The following is a 17,350-nucleotide window of genomic DNA, read 5'->3' as shown; positions in this document are numbered from 1 at the left end:
CACCAAACATTGCAGTGAAAACAACTATATTATTTAAAATTCTGTTGGACAGCTGAAAGTCTGGGAGAGTTGTACCCCCCTCCCCCTCTTGTATATTACCCCCTCCCCCAAGCTGTTCAACAATATATGGCGAATGCTCCACTTCAGTTGTTCGAAGTGGAGTCGTTAGGGTATAGGAGGTTGGAGGGTTCCCTGTAAAATAATTTAAAATTTGTAAACTATTAGGGCTCAAGTCTACCAGCTCAACAGTGCTACAATATAATTTAAAAAAATAAGCAAAAAAATCATCAAAATTGGCAGGTACTTCAATAGAGTTGTCCCATGTTAAATTGTTGGGGGACTCCAAAGATGCCTCCTCTTCACTAGACGGCGAATATGGGACCAATGCACCAACCTATAAATGAAAAATAGCTTATTTTCAGAGTGTTCAAATCATCCCCTACTGTTTTTAAAATTTGGATTATTATTGCTTAATAACATTTGGTTAATTCAACTGAAGATAATCTAAGATATGACATAGAAGGCAACAATTTGTTCTTTTATTTTCAAAGTGTTCAAATTTTTTTTTCGCGGCACTTTCCCACAGTGCATCCCTGTGGCGCTTCCCTGGCCCGTGGCACTTCCCCCAACGCTTCCCTGACTCGTGGCGCACCCCTGTGGCGCTTCCCTGACCCGTGGCGCTTTTCGGAGCCACAGCACACCCCTGTGGCGCTTCTCGAGGCCCGCATCACGTCCCGCGATGCGTCTCCGGCCCACCGACTCCACGGGTCGCAGGCGTTTACATAATGCCCCAAAAAACCGGATTGTTAGACTGCATAAGTCCAAGTTTCTCTCTAATCCCGTTCTATAGGTTCGGTGAACTCTTCATTAACTCACAATTATTGTAAGCCACCGCGCGCGTGTTCCAGGATTGAACCGTTAACTCGGTTTCCCCTTGCTAAAATCTTTGGCACGATAGAAATATTCAGTGTAAATTAGAACGTCAATATGTGACAGATGGGATAATCTCTCTCTCAAATTACGTGAAAAAGAGCAGTCGGTGTTTCAAAGGTATCTAAAATATATATGAGAGCAACAGAGAAAACAGTAAAGATTAGAAAAAATGGGGATTTTGAGTTTCAAATGGTGAGCATTAATTGAAATTAACCATGAAAAATTTTCGCATATGAGATAACAGCGAAGAGATAGCAACAGAGAAAATATCAAAGATTAGAAAAAATATCATTTTGAGTTTCAAATGCAGTGATTATTAATAGAAATTACCTAAAATATTCGCTTATGAGATATCGAAAGCGATAGCAAAGATTAGAAAAGAGCGGTTTCTTTGCAAAAAAATACATTTAGATATCTCCGAGGGAGGGTGGGAGCAGAGAAAAGAGTGGTTTCTTTGCAAAAATTACATTTAGATATCTCCGAGGGAGATAAATTTAAAACAATGGTTGGGGCGAGGGCTTAATATCACACAGAGATAAGTTTATAGTGGGCGTGAAAAGGACTTCAAAATTAATAACGCACACAGGCTGACACAAACTTCCATGGACGTAATACAATCGTGCGGGTGTGCCGTATATTCAATGGAAAATGGTGTGGAGGGTGGTTGGTGTGAATATGCGCGGTGAGTTTGCGAAAGGAGCATGTTCCGGTCCAATGTTGGTGCTGGTGACGGGATTGTCGCCGTTAATTTCATGGATAGGAGCTGTGACTTGCGCAGCCGGGGTAGCTTCTGAGCCCCTTGAAAAAGCTTGTATAGGTGGGGCTTCGGCATTGAAGCTATTCACCCACTCTGTTTTTAGTGTTTGGCCAGACACCATTGTGGCTCGATTAAGAGTGGCTTGCGTAGGTGGCTGCACTTGGGCAGGCAGTGTGGATCTGGGGGGCATTAGCAAGCAAGCACAGTGCATGGCAGGGGGAACATTATTGGTCCTTGTTTTTTTGGTAGGAGGGGGCACACATTCGTCACTATTTGCGCCAACTATAGGTGCCATCAATGTAGTGTCCACAAATTCTTCATAATTTGCCTTAAAGAAGAGAAGAAAAATCAAATCAAAATAATTTGCCCTTTTTTACAGAAAGAAAGTTAGTACCATAATTTTGTTTAGTTTATCACTAAGAAAGCACAAAACCCATATTCACTCCCCCTAAATTTAGGAAAAATTAAGTCTACCCTCTCATAAAGTTAATCATGCGTTTTATTCAAGCGAAAGCGACTCAATTATCTTTTCTATTTCCAATAAAAGTGCTAGCCCACAACAAAAATCCTGGATTCACACCCTTGAATATAAATGAAAATTTATTGAAGTCATGAAAAATTATAAATTTACACATTATTTTTCTTGTCAATTGGCGTACATGTCTATAAACATAATCCCCCTTACTTTTAAAAACAATTAAGCTGTTAGAAGTGATGTATTGCCCCCTTTCACATAATGCCCTAAAAATATTGTTAAACTTAATCTGTTTCTCTTCTCCATACAGGTTACAAAACTACAATTCTAATTATTGCTTAAAAGTGTTTTAATTTGACAGAAGAATAGTCCCTTTGCCTGCAGCGTTTGTAAACACATCGGAAGAGTGGACGACAAAGTAATTATAACCCTGCAGAAATGTACTGTCAAAACATATCGGGTTAATAGCTCAGAGATATGTAGAAGTTGATATGGGCTTACAGAAAGGCCATATTTATCAAAAAGGTATTTCTTTTTGCTAGAATATGATTGTAAAAAAATGGTGGAGGGATTTAGCTGGAAATATATAGGGAAGGATAGGTAATTCTTGTTGCGCGTATTTGTGTTTTTAAACCAATGGAGGGAGGGGGGGATTTATGTTGAAATATAGAGTGAACGATAATTAATTCTTTGTTATTTAATTTTGCTATGTAAACCACTGGCGGTAGGGGGGGATTTTGATGGCAAAATAGCGTGACGTCTCATTATGTATGGGGTCTATTATTTGGGATTTAAACCCAATCGATTAGGGAGGGGGGGGATTTAGCGGTAAATATATAGCGAAGTATAATTATTTCTTTATGCGAGAATTTGTGGTTGTAATACAATGGTGGAGGGAGGGGGATTTAGCTGGAAATATAGAGGGGAGGATGTCCATGGAAAATTCGTTTGAAAATAAAAAATGTACTTACATGGTAAATTGAAGTTGCCAAGGCTTCAAGTTCATCAAATTTATCCATTGTTGTTTACACAGCGTCAAAATACCTTCTGATAGTTGAATCACATTGCATACCTGTTATATACGAAATCTCAAGGGTGACTTGTTATGTAACGGGGAAAATCATATGTAAGCAGGTCTCTGATTGGCTGAGAAGGAGGATGTATCCGACTCGATGATTGGCTGAGAAGGACACAGGTGATCTAACTGTTTCCTATTCCAGGACACCTTGACATTCACCCCTAGCATGCACTTGTCCAAAAACAACAATAATAAATAAATCCCTCAGGCCTAAAGATTAAAGAAGCCTTAATGTTTCCTAATTCCCTCTTCGTGAATCAATAATTTCCCCCACGATTATGTAAATCAATTTCTCAGGTTAAGCTAACCAAACAACAATGAAGCCATGTTTGTTTCATAATTCTCCCCTTCGTGAATCAATAATTTCCCCTAGCGATTATGTAAATCACAGATTAAAGAAGCCTTAATGTTTCTTAATTTCCTCTTCGTGAATCAACAATTTCCCCTTCGATTACGCAATCAATTTCTCGGACCTTCACTTCCCCTTCGATTACGCAATCAATATCTCGGAAATTCACTTCCCCCTCGAGTCCTAGATCAATAACATTGGTCCCGTTAGAATTCAATGCGCAGGTGCAACCTTCGCCCCGGAGCTATTACACATAGAAACATCAAATAAATCGACCTTGGAAAAAGAGGTCATTGACCCCATTACGTAATCATTCTCACTAGGGAGGCTATGCCCTTATTTGGGATGCAAAAAAAGTTGTAGGTGGCAGCAGGGGTGCCATATGGGGCTGGTACCCCCTCCTCTACTTATCTACAGTATCTTAGGAACGGCTAAGGGTATTACGTCGAGACTATCGGGGCCACTGCTGCTGATATTATTACTGCTACTGCTGCTACAATTACTGCTTTGGAATACTTGCGACTGTGACGATTACTGCTTGCGACTGCGACTACTTGATACTGTGGATGCCTGTGACTGTAACTCCTTATGGCTGCAACTGCAATTACCTATGACTGCAACTGTAATTACTTGCGACTGCGATTACTTGTGACCGCAACTTCGTTTTGATAGCCGCAACGAAGACTGTAGTTGCTACAAAACTTTAATTTCCACCCTTTTTTTTTGGGGGGGGGGGGTAAAATTTAATACGTACATATATTAGCAATGTTTTTGTTTTGTAGCAACACATTCTATGACGATTTTTTTTTACTTAAAAACAGTGAACTTTAAAACTTTCCTGGAACCTAAAATGTTGGAAATTAATTACATTTAACAAATATTCTTTTTCCAGCCATCAAGTGTAAGAGTTTCCTCCATTCCCTGGTAAAAATGGAGCAAACAATAATAGGAATGCTCTAAATGGCGGGAGGGGGGGGGGGGTATTGGGTTATCTGTTTAAATCCCCACACCATGAGTTTCTCAAGTCAAATAGAAGGGAACATAATCATGTTAATTAACTAAAAATAACTTTTTCCACAAAATAAGTTTTAAAAGAAAAGTAAAGAACTCCATTAAATCAAAAAGATCAAAATTAGAATCAAACAATCTACCAAGCGTAAAACTACCACAAATCAGCATCGATAAATAAATGAAGCCCAAAATGCATAGAAATTACAAAAATTAACTGAGTCAAACTCAAAACGAGCAGAAATTAACATGATTAGGGTTCAAACCCCTATGCCTTTCCAAGACCAGAATACAATATGCACTTTGCTAAAAAAGAATAAGTTTTAAATATTTTCACTTTTATAACTTTAATAAATAAAATATTATTAACATTTTAAGGAATGAATATCAGCATATGTGTATTAAACTGACAGTGGACATTCATTTGCTTCTGTATTCTGGCCTTCAACTGCAAATTCAAGTTCAAATTGTATTCTGACCTTGGAAAGGCCCACGCTTCAGCACCATACTGGGCCACTATCATCACTGTAGCTTCCAATATTCTAATGTTGGTTCGCAGACTTATCTTCCTATTCTTTCAAACGTTTTTGCAATTTTGAAAAAAAACACCTGGGGTTTCGCTATTCCACTTTTAACATCTTCATTACACCCACCGTCTTTACTATTAATACTACCTACGTAAGTGAAGCTGTTCACTTGATAAATCTTCTTGTTATTCAACATTACCTCTTCACCTTCACAATCTTCTTGATATTAACTTTCAAGTCTTTTCTTGTACCTTGTTGTGCTCCTTAGGACTAGGTACTCAAAATTATCCATTTAAATGTGGATAAAACCCTGGTTAACTCCTTATTTAATACGAAACCAGCTACTAACATCATATCCTACCTTAATTGCTGCAATGTTGCTCTCATACATCAATCACTTTCACCAATCACTGTATGCACCAATCACTTTAATGTATCTATCTGATATGCCATACAAGGACAAGACCTTCTCTAAAGCTCTTCTATCAGCTGAATCAAACGCTTGCTCACAATCTATAAAACTGGGGACTAAAGGCATTTCATGACTCAAGCATTTGGTCAACGCATCCTCTACCGTTCCTAAAACCACACTGTTCTTCTGTTAAAAGTTCATCTACAGCCTCTCTAAGTCTTAAAAGTATCATCATACTAAGTAATCTACTTCTTCCAGTAACCAGGCTAAGGCCTTTATAAATACCGCTACAACCGCTAGGTGCTTCCCCTTTTTCAAAAACTGTATACATGATCTTCAATAACTTATCTCTAACCTCATAACCACCATATTTAAAAACCTTATTTACCACACTATCAATACCTGAGGCCTTACTATTCTTTAATTCTTTTAGTACTGTCACTGATTCTTCCTCATAAAATAATTCTTCCTTCACATCCAAAGTGTCACAAACTTTGTCATTCTTTTCTATATCTGTTCTTGTAAATCTATCATGGTTTAGCCCATTCTCAAAATGTTCTCCCCATCTCTCTTTAACTCATTAACCCATAACTTTTTACTAATCACGGTAAAGACGAAGTACGAAGACAAGGAGCCCCCCTCCATATCTTCAACATTGCACCGTTAGGAAGATGGATGAAACGTTTTATCTCTTGAAAGAATACATTTAAAAAAATTTTTTTGCAAAGCAGGTTTTCCAAAAAAAAGTAAAGGGCTTCATTAAGCCAAAAATTAGTAGAAATAAAGTCAAATAATCTTCCAATCGTAGAACTACCACAAATCACCATCAATAAAACATGAAAGCTAGAGCGAATAGAAGTTACCATAAACAGGACTAAGGCTAACGCCCTCTAAGCTTTCTAAAGACCAGAACGTTGTTCACTTTACTGAAAATGAAATGCATTTTAAACGTTTTTTCTTTTATAACGCTAAGAAATCTAAAATTACTGGGACTTTCAAAGATAAATATTAGTATACATCAAACTGCTAAAATACATTCCTTTTTTTCAGTAATCTTGGTTATTATGGAGAGGCAGGGAAAGGGACAAGCAGAACCACTCATATTCTAAAGTCCTAATTAGCTTTGAAATATAATTTTTTGTTATTGTATTGTTGTTTACACTATGACAAATAAACAAAAACCTCTCGAAATAATATTGTTGACGTAGTTTATATGTTGACGTCTTTGACGTAGTTTATCTACGGACGTCAAAGAATAAGAACAGCATAGTGCACCAAGGATATCAAAACAAAAACTTGTTTACCCCCTGAACCCATCTCAGGTAAATTGGCACATGAAAACCACGGTTTTCTTAGATTTTTTTTTTTTTTTTTTTGAAAATTATGAAGTCTAGGGATGTACACCATTTCCGTCATTTTCCCGCCATTTTTCTGTAAAAATCTAACGGTTAACAAACTTTTGATTCCCAAAGGCAACTGCACCTTCCAAAGTGAAAGCTATACCTTCTTAAGCTGTTTAGTAACGTATTTATTTAGCTTATTTGTAGTTGATTTTTGTTCCGTTTTTTTTTTTTTTTGCACCCACCGCAGTGGGGTATTTCTTATTGAAAATTGAATTCTCGATATTTTCTAAGTTTTAAGGTATATATGGTTTGCGTGTGCTACTGCTTGACAATCCAAACAATCAAATTTCATTTCCATTGTCCTAGGCACTTTAGTAAAACAGGTCAGTTGTATGAGACACAGTATCAAGTCCTTTCATGTCCTAAGTAAAGAACGATGTGGGCACAATGTGTTTTTTTTTTTCTTCAGCTGGGCACTTCGTATCGAAGGAGTTGTCGTAGAAATTTCGAAAAGGGATCATTCGATTGGAAATTGGAGTGGCTAGTGCCGTCTTTAATAGCCGAAAGTGATTTGAGGGCAACTAACCCCCCTTTCACGCCCAACTTTTCCCCAAACACATCCAATCAAAATTTTTAGATAGCCATTTTATTCAACGTGGTTGAAAGTTTTTGAAATTAGGACTTTAAGGATGACAACCCCACAGCCCTCAGGGTAAGGGTTGTAATTTATGCCCTGGGGCATATAAAGTTTTTATTGAAAGCGTTGTCGTAAAAACTTCAAAAGGGCTCATTCAATTGGAAATTGAAAGGGCTAGTGCTTCTTTCAATTGTTGAAAGAGATGACATAGTGACTAACGCCCCTCTCACCCCCACAATTATCCTAGACACAACCAATCGAAATTTTGAGATATCCATTTTGTTCAACGTAGTTGAACGTTCTGGAAAGTAGGTCTTTTAGGATGATAACCCTCTCAGAGCCCTCATTGCAAGGGTTGTAAGTTATGCACTAGGGGCATATAAGGTTTATATAGAAAGTTGTTGTATAAATCATAGGCAGCGCGATTGCCCTGCCTAAGTAAAGAACGGGGACACTCGAGAACGAGACAAGAAACGGGGACTAAGTAAAGAGGAGGACACTCCCCCACAACTCTCAGGGCAAGGGTTTTAAGTTATGCCCTGGGGGCATATAAGAACGATGTTGGCACAATATATTATTAATTAATTCTTTCCTTTAGAGCAGGGCACTTCGTATCGACGAAGTGCCCTGCTTCAAAAGGGGGAATGATGGGCGTCGGGCTATGCGAAACTTCAAAAGGGTCTCATTCGATTGGAAATTGAGAGTTCGAGTGCCTTATTTAATAGTCGAAAGTGATTGGAAGGCAACTAGCCCCCCCCCCCTACGCCTATCATTTCCCTAAACACATCCGATGAAAATTTTGAGATAGCCATTTTATTCAGCGTAGTTGATTTCCAGATAGAAAATATGTTTCTGAGGAGGACACTCCCCCACAACCCTCAGGGCAAGGGTTTTGAGTTATGCCCTGAGGGCATATAAGAACGATGTTGGCATAATGTACGATGTAGTATTTTTTTTTCCTTTAGATCAGGGAACTTCACATGGAAGGGGTCGACGTAGAAACTTCAAAAGGGGCTCATTCGATTTGAAATCGAAAGTTTTAGGGTCCTTTTCCATAGTTAAAAATGATTGGAGGGTAATTAGTCCCACCACGCCCATCATTCCTTCAAACACATCCAATCAAAATTCTGAGGCAATCATTTTGTTTAGCGTAGTTGATTCACAGATAGAAAATATGTTTTCGAGGATGACACTCCCCCACAACCCTCAGGGCAAGGGTTTTAAGTTATGCCCTGGGGGCATATAAGGTTTTAATAGAAGGTGTTGTCGTAGAAACTTCAAAAAAGGCTCATTCGATTAGAAATTCAAAGGGCTAGTGCCCTTTTTAATAGTCGAAAGTGATTGGAGGGCAACTAGCCTCCTTCCCACGCCCATCATTCCCTCCAACACATCCAATCAAAATTTTGAGATACCCATTTTGTTCAGCGTAGTTGATTTGAAGATAGAAAAAATGTTTTTAAGGAGGACACTCCCCTACAAACCTCGGGGCAAGGGTTTTAAGTTATGCCCTGAGAGCATATAAGAACGATGTTGGCACAATGTACTATTTATTATTTTTTTCCTTTAGAGTTGGGCAATTCATATGGAAGGGGTCGTCGTAGAAACTTCAACAGGGGCTCATTCGATAGGGAATTCAGAGTTTTAGTGCCCTTTTTAATAGTCGATAGTGATTGGAGGGCAACTAGCCCCCCACGCCCAAATTTCCCCCAAACACATCCAATCAAAATTTTGAGATAGCCATTTTGTTCAGCGTAGTTGATTTCCAGATAGAAAATATGTTTTTGAGGAGGACACTCCCCCACAACCCTTAGGACAAGAGCTTAAGGAAAAGTTATGCCCTGGGGGCGTATAAGGTTTTTATAGAAGGCGTTGTCGTAGAAACTTCAAAACAGGCTCATTCGATTGGAAATTCGAAGGGCTAGTACCCTTTGCAATAGTTGAAAGTGATTGGAGGGCAACTAGCCCCCCCCCCCCCACGCCCATCATTCCCCCAAACACATCCAATCAAAATTTTGAGATTGCTATTTTGTTCAGCGTAGTTGATTTCCAGATTGAAAATCTGTTTTTGAGGAGGACTCCCCCACAACCCTCAGGGCAAGGGTTTTAAGTTATGCCCTGGGGGCATATAAGGTTTTTATAGAAGGTGTTGTCGTACAAACTTCAAAAAAGGCTCATTTGATTGGAAATTCCAAGGGCTAGTGCCCTTTTTAATAGTCAAAAGTGGTTTGAGGGCAGCTAGCCCCCCCCCCCCCACGCCCATCATTTCCCCAAACACATCAAATCAAAATTTTGAGATAGCCATTTTGTTCAGCGTAGTTGATTTCAAGATAGAAAATACGTTTTTGAGGGGGACACTCCCCAACAGCCCTCAGGGCCATGTGCGTAGGCATCATATTGTCTAGGGGCGGCAGTCGATAGTGTGATGGAGTTTTATCAACTGCTTTTTCCAAACCATCTTCTTTTTCAGCCATATCTAATGTAAATATGAAGGTCTCGGGGGGCAGCTGCCCCCCTCCCTACGCCCATGCTCAGGGCAAGGGCTTTAAGTTATGCCCTGGGGGCATATAAGGTTTTTCAAGAAGGTGTTGTCGTAGAAACTTCAAAAAAAGCTCATTCGATTAGAAATTCAAAGGGCTAGTGCCGTTTTTAATAGTCGAAAGTGATTGGAGGGCAAATAGCCCCCCCCCCCCACGCCCATCATTCCCCCAAACACATCCAATAAAAATTTTGAGATAGCGATTTTGTTCAGTGTAGCTGATTTCCAGATCGAAAATATATTTTTGAGGAGGACACTCCCCCACAACCCTCAGGGCAAGGATTATAAATTATGTCCTGGGGGCATATATGGTTTTTATTTAAATCTTTGTCCTAGAAACTTGAAAAAGGGCTCATTTGATTTGAAATTCAAAGGGAAAGTGCCCTTTTTAATAGTCGAAAGTGATTTAAGGGCAACTAACCCCCCTCTCACGCCCACCTTTTCCCTAAACACATCGAATCAAAATTTTTGTATAGCCATTTTATTCAACGCAGTTGAAAGTTTTGGAAATTAGGTCTTTAAGGATGACAACCCCTCCCCCACAGCCCTCAGGGCAAGGGTTGTAAGTCATGCCCTGGGGCATATAAAGTTTTTATTGAAAGCGTTGTCATAGAAACTTCAAAAGGGCTTATTCAGTTGGAAACTGAAAAGGCTAGTGCCTTTTTTAATAGTTGAAAGTGATTGGATGGCGACTAGCGCCCCTCTCACGCCCAAGATTTTGCAAAACACATCCAATCAAAATTTTGAGATATCAATTTTGTTCAACGTAGTTGAACGTTCTGGAAATTAGGTCTTTTAGGATGATAACCCCCTCAGAGCCCTCAGTGCAAGGGTTGTAAGTTGTGCCCTGGGGGCATATAAGGTTTATATAGAAAGTTGTTGTATAAATCATAGGCAGCAGGATCGCGCTGCCTAAGTAAAGAACGGGGACACTCGAGAACGAGACAAGAAACGGGGACTAAGTAAAGAGGCAACTAATCCCCCTTCCACTCCCACCCTCCCATGCCTTCCTTCCTCCACATACGCTCCCACGCCAACCCTCCCATTGCTGCTCTTAAAATTTAACCAAATCAAAATAGCGTAAGTGTATCCAAGCTATTAAACAAAGTAAACAGTTTTTTTGCGAATGGTATCAAGTTTTCCATTTCAGGTCAACTAGAAGAGGTATGAAACTATATTTAATAGTACTATTTGTGTCCATATTTTTAAAAGGGTGCATGTTGTTAAAAACTGCTGAAAATTTTTCTCCAGCATACAAATAGCAGGCCAAACTATAAATTCTTAAAAAAAGCAAAAAAGATTTAAGGTATTATTTTCTTTTTCCCTGAAAAGACTATGTCAATATAAAAAGAACACAAATCAATTAAAAAAAAAATTTCTCCACAAAATTAGTTTTTCAAAGAAAAGTAAAGAACTTCAGTAAACAAAAAATGAGCAAAAATAAAATAATCTACCAAGCGTAAAACTACCACAAATCAGCATCGATAAATAAATAAAACCCAAAACGAACAGAAATTACAATAAGTAACCGATTCAAACTCAAAACGAGCAGAAATTAACATAAGTTGGCCGCAAAACCCATATGCCTTCCCAAGGCCAGAACAAAATTTGCACTTTACTGAAAAAATACAAATGAATGTGCATTGTCAGTTTAATATACATATACTGATATTAAGTAATCAAAATGTTAATTTTATTTGATCTATAAAAGTTATAAAAGTAAAAACATTTATATTTTTTCAGTAAAGCGCAAATTTTTTTCTGGCCTTGGTAAGACATTTTGTGCCCAACTTATGTTAATTTCTGCTCGTTTTGAGTTTGACTTGGTTAATTATTGTAATTTCTGTTCGATTTGGGTTTCATTTATTTGTCGATGCTGATTTGTAGTAGTTTCGCGCTTGGTAGATTATTTGATTTTATTTTTGCTCATTTTTTGTTTAATGGAGTTCTTTACTTTTCTTTGAAAACTTATTTTGTGGAAAAAGTTTTTTTAAATAATCTAGAAATTAGAATAAAATGGATTTGTGGAAATTTCACATCGTGCATGTGAGCTAATATCGAACCTGACTTTCGATGGTATTTTTGCTATTTCTATTCTAATCTTAGACATACTTTAGTGTCTTATTGTGGTTATTTACACTATGTGATATCAGCCTTGTTATTACTGCCTTCTTCTGAAATAGAAGAAGCTTGTTTACTAATCTAACCTAAAAAAATATCATCCCACACTTCCACACTGTTAACCTATCCCCTGCTTCTGCTCGTCTCTGAGGATTAGCAATATACGTAAGGCTTAATGGCATTTCTTTGGTAGGAGTGAATTGTATAAAGGTTAGTTCAGTAGCGCTTACCCATTCAGGTAGTGGTACTTTTGAGATGAGAGATTTTGCGGTTGAATCCCATACTACCATCCTGTTAATCTATATCCGCCTCTTCTTGCATGTCTCTGAGGATAAGTAAGATACATAAGGCTTAATGGTATTTCTTTGGTAGGAGTGAATTGTATAACGGTTAGTTCAGTAGCGCTCAGGGGCGGATCCAGGAATTTTTTTTTTTTGGGGGGGGGGAGGGCGCAAAATAGGTTGATCCGAAAACAAAAAAAAATTAGGGGGGGCGCAAAATAGGTTGATCCGCTAAACTTGCGTTAGGAGCAAGTTTAATTAACGCAAACTTGAGTTGATTAAGTAAATTACACTACTTTAGACTAAGCTAGGGGGCACGCCCCCTCTCGATCCGCCACTGGTAGCGCTTACCCATTCAGGTAGTGGTACTTTTGAGATGAGAGATTTTGCGTTTGAGTCCCATACTACCACCCTGTTAATCTATCTCCGCCTCTCCTTGCATGTCTCTGAGGATAATTAAGATACATAAGGCTTAATGGCATTTTTTGGTAGAAATTAATGATATGACAGTTAGCTCAGTAGTACTTACCCATTCAGGTAATTGTGCTTACGGGGTGAATAATTTTGTAGTTGAGGAATAGCTGTAAATAGAAAGTATTGTATAACAAAATTTTGTAGTAAAAATAGTACTAATAGGGTATTTTGGTATAGGGGATTATGGTACTGGTATGTTGTTTACTGAAGGCACTGCCTTTAGTTTACTGGTGGGATGCCTGAGAAGCTGTCATGGATAATTTCTGATGTGTCGAGTTGATTGAGGAGCTCATAGGTTTCATCAGTCTCGTGGAAATCCTTATCTTCTTCACATTTCGAAATTTCAATTGAGAAATTTTGCATAGCTTTTAGAGCTAAAAGACAACTAACAGAGAAGCATTTTATCGTACCCAAGCCCAAACTAATCTTGGAGTTGTTCTTCAGAAATGAGATATATTGTGCTTCTAACAGTGGTACATCAGGCCAATTTTAACCGATTACTATTTTGGAGGTATATTTGTGTGGCTCGAAGACTAATAATCTTACCAATCTATGGAGTATAAAAGGGTTGGTGGAAGAGAATTCCCAGTACCAATTCGTCCAAAATGAATTGGATGTCACCAATTCATTCCCTACCCCTGGAGAAGGTAAGATACTGGCTAAAAATATTTTGTTATACATTATAACTCTTATTGTTTTTTTTACCCTAAATCCCCTTAAAACATTTCCTATCAATAGCTTTAAAACCCTCTTTTTAATCTCCTGTACGATTATGAAAATGTGAAATCAGCTCTTTTGTTTTGGGAATAAGTACACGAAATTTACTTTTATAGATCCTATGTCAGGACTTTCGACGAAACGATCAAAACGCTAAACTCATTCTGGATAAGCGTCATATTGGTTCCCTTGCGGCTAAATCAGGACAGCGTCTGAGGTACTACAATAGTCCCAGTTTTAAACAAGCTCAGATACGAGGCTATGGTGAAATACGTAAAATTTACACTGGTGGCCGTACCCAACCCACCAATCACCTTCAAAGTAAATTACCAGTTGCGGCTTGGTCTCGGCATTCCCCCTCTACCTCTCCCATTGACACATACCTTCTTAAAGCTTTTCGGCAACGGAGGGGAATCAGAACGATGATTAATCCAGCGGCTTACAATAGACGAATGAAGAAGACCAGACTCTCCTCTGCTTTAAGAAGAGGTAAGTGCGACACATTTAAGTACGTAAGGTAAGGTAAGTGTAGGTAATTAGGTAATGTAAGGTAATAAGGTAAGTACGGATCTCTGTAATTTTAATAGCCGATCACTTTTAAAGACAAAATTCGTAGATTACATTATTAATCCTTGATGACGGGTTGATGCTGGGGTAGCCCCCTTTGTCCCTCTCCTTTTACATGTTATGATATTTTGGTTTATCTTTTTTTTTTCCTATAGTTTTTATCTTTACTTTTGGTAGATATGAATAGATACCCTTCTTTTCGAGCTCAGCTCCCCGTTGGTTTTATTCAATTATTTGAGTTTGTCTTTTTTTGTGTTAAACTAATTTTATCTTATGTATTTTATGTTATAAAAAATGGATGATTTTTAAAGACTTGAGTGACAATCTCAGTTTGTGCCGGGTCTTACGTCCTTGCTGATGCAATTTTTGGTACATAATCTATATCCGACTTTAGACACATTTTACTAAGTGAAGTTTCTAAGTAACTACGGTTTCAACAGGTTTGTTCATTCGTTTTCCGGTGTTCTCTAACGTTTTGGTAAATATACTGCAGTTACCATTTCCCTTTGCCATGTAATCACAATCCTACCAGAAAAAAGTACTGCAAGACGAAAAAAAGTGCTGTCGTAATTTTGTCTTGCTTTTTTTGTGAAATTGACAAAGCAAGACTAATCAAAGGTGCAAAAGTAGAAATTGTTAGACAGAAAATACCTCCTTTTCAAGATTTATTAACTTCAATGGAAATTGCCAAAAAGTGCTACTATTTTAAGACACACTCGGAATTCACTATTTTAAAAAAAAATGCAGTATACATAGGCTAGTATATACAAAATCTATTGTCCTTGGCAACCCCCATTAAATGCAGAAAATCCAATCTATAGCTCCATTAAAAGCTTTTTTTATATCAAGCAATGGATACAGTTCTATAAATACTAGCCACAGGAGAAGTTCAGTGTCGTTTCACAATAATGTTTATTGATATTGCTGCATTTTAAATTAGTGGTATTCAAGTGGTATTCTTTTGAAACTTAAATGAAGTGGCAACTATGACTTGTGGCTAAATTAAGATGGTGCATTGGAATTAGAAATACTAAAAAGCATAAAATCACAGAATACTAAGGAAAAATTAAATTTGAGACAATAAAAATGGATGAACTGTAACTGATAAAAACAATTTAATTATCGTCTTAAAATTGACAAACAAACATTTTTCAACATAATTTAGTATTATCCATAATCTCTTTTTTGTTTGTTCATAGGAGGATGATTGAAGTATTATTTTGGAAGTTTTGTCCAGATGAAATATTTTTTTCAAACAGACAGTTCTTGGTAACAAACTGTAAGTAAGGAGCGATTCGGCCAATAGTAATCAAAACTAAAAAAAAAGAATTTTGGTAACAATTAATACATCAAAAGAATTGGATTCCTGTGTTGATTCCAAATTTACAAAATTCGGTAAGTTAAATGTTACGTATCAAAAGCCACGAGCCTGAGAAAATTTTCCCGATTCTCGAAAGAGGGTGGAAAACCCGTAAAAAGTCTAGAAATCTTAATGAAAATCACACCATCAATTTCAGCATACTAGAGAATTTTACTGTAGAGGTTTCATGTTCCTATCTAAAAAATGTGGAGTTTGTATTTATTGCCTGAATTACGGACGTATATATATTTTTTTTTTTTTTTTGTGAAAAAATCATGGATGCGTGTTTATTTCCTAGGGGTGCTTGTTCGTATCAAACCAATGGCCCTAAAATATCGAGAGAGGGCTCATTCAAACAGAAATTAAAAGTTCTAGTGCCTTTTTTAAGTGACCAAAAAATTGGAGGGCAGCTAGACCCCTTCCCACACTCCTTTTTCCCCAAAGACGTCTAATCAAAATTTGGAGATATCAGTTTAATTCAGTACAGTTAAGAAGTCTAAGAAATGTACCTCTGGTGATGACATGACCCCCCCCCCAACGCCCCTAGAGAAAAGGCTGTAAGTTCTACAATTCGTCCATTGTTTACATATAGTATTTGTTCTTGTGAAATACACGGAGTTTTTCTAGGAGGAATTTTCTGTGGGGGAGATTATCCGCGAGGAGAATCATCTTGGGATGAAAGTTTATGGGGAAAATTCTCATGACAAAATTTTACACGGGGGTGGCAGGGGATTTTCTGGCATGATGTAATAAAAGAGTAAGGAATTAGATAAATAAAAAAAGTTTTTTCTGCTTAAATTAAGGAGCAGCAATAAAACTTAGAACTAACAGTAACTATTCCGTATATGAGGAAGGCTGCCCCTTTCTCATCCCCTGCTGTTTACACTAAAGTTAGACTTTTTGTCCCAATTCCTTAAGAAAGATTCCTGAAACACAAGGGCCGTTGAAATTGAATGAGAAGTATTTCTAAAGACCCTTAAGACTTTAGCATACCCACCACCAGATTTAATAGTAAAAATATCGGTATACAGCACCTTGTTAGAACTAGAGACAATCTACGCTTGTCAAATGTTTGTAATTAGAGCCAAAGTGCCCCAGAACTTCCAGCATCCCCTCCCCTAAACATCCACTCTAACTTCAGACTTTTTTTTATCAGAAAGGTAAGCACATTACACGTTTGTTTCGACTAGATTTAAGGAAAGGTTTTCTTCCTTTGACTCGAGGGCCGAAGTAGATCCGTATCCTCTTTACTCTCATTAAATATACTACCAGATTTAATGGTAAAGAGGCTGGTATATGGTACCTTGTTTGAACCACAATCATACTAGGTTATTAATAGGTATGATTCAAGCCGTAAAGGAACCACATCCCATAGTAACCAAAAGTTTCCAAGAGCCTTTTGAAAAAAAATGTATTGTGTGTAAAAATTGCCATTTATAGCCAATTTAGAAATGATAACGATTAACTTGATTAATTTTAATAGCAAAATCTTATTGAGAAAACAAATTTGCAGGAATTCTGAGAAAGAGGGTGGAACCCCTCGAAGATGGTGTCGAATCAAATGAAAAGGGTGCCATTAGAATTTCCATGGTTGAAAACCATAACTAAAATAATTGTAGCCCCCTCCCCCTACCCCGAACAACAAGGAAAATCACTTTTCTTATGGAAAGCATTGATGTTTCTTTTTCTTTTTTCCCAGGGGGTGATCGTATCAGGGCAGTCATCGTAGAATGTTAGAAAAGTGGTCGCTTGAATGTAAATCGCCATATCTAGTG

At 37.7% G+C, this 17,350-nt stretch overlaps 1 protein-coding gene across 3 annotated transcripts in view; it reads left to right on the top strand.

The window, feature by feature from the left end:
* Nucleotides 1–17,350, top strand: part of LOC148951031 (uncharacterized) — a 138,520-nt gene that overhangs the window by 90,931 nt on the left and 30,239 nt on the right. For all 3 annotated transcript variants that reach the window (XM_089090569.1, XM_089090571.1, XM_089090570.1), the window contains exon 2: nt 13,765–14,137. In XM_089090569.1, coding sequence (XP_088946695.1) covers nt 13,765–14,137 — 373 coding nt within the window. The remainder of the gene's footprint in view (nt 1–13,764; nt 14,138–17,350) is intronic.

This window comes from Artemia sp. Qi Xiang Cuo, chromosome 6 (assembly GCF_049724085.1).
Source record: "Artemia sp. Qi Xiang Cuo chromosome 6, ASM4972408v1, whole genome shotgun sequence".
In the NCBI taxonomy this organism is placed as follows: Eukaryota; Metazoa; Arthropoda; class Branchiopoda; order Anostraca; family Artemiidae; genus Artemia; species Artemia sp. Qi Xiang Cuo.
The sequence above is the reverse complement of the archived record's forward strand: the minus strand, read 5'-3'. Positions and strand labels throughout refer to the sequence as shown.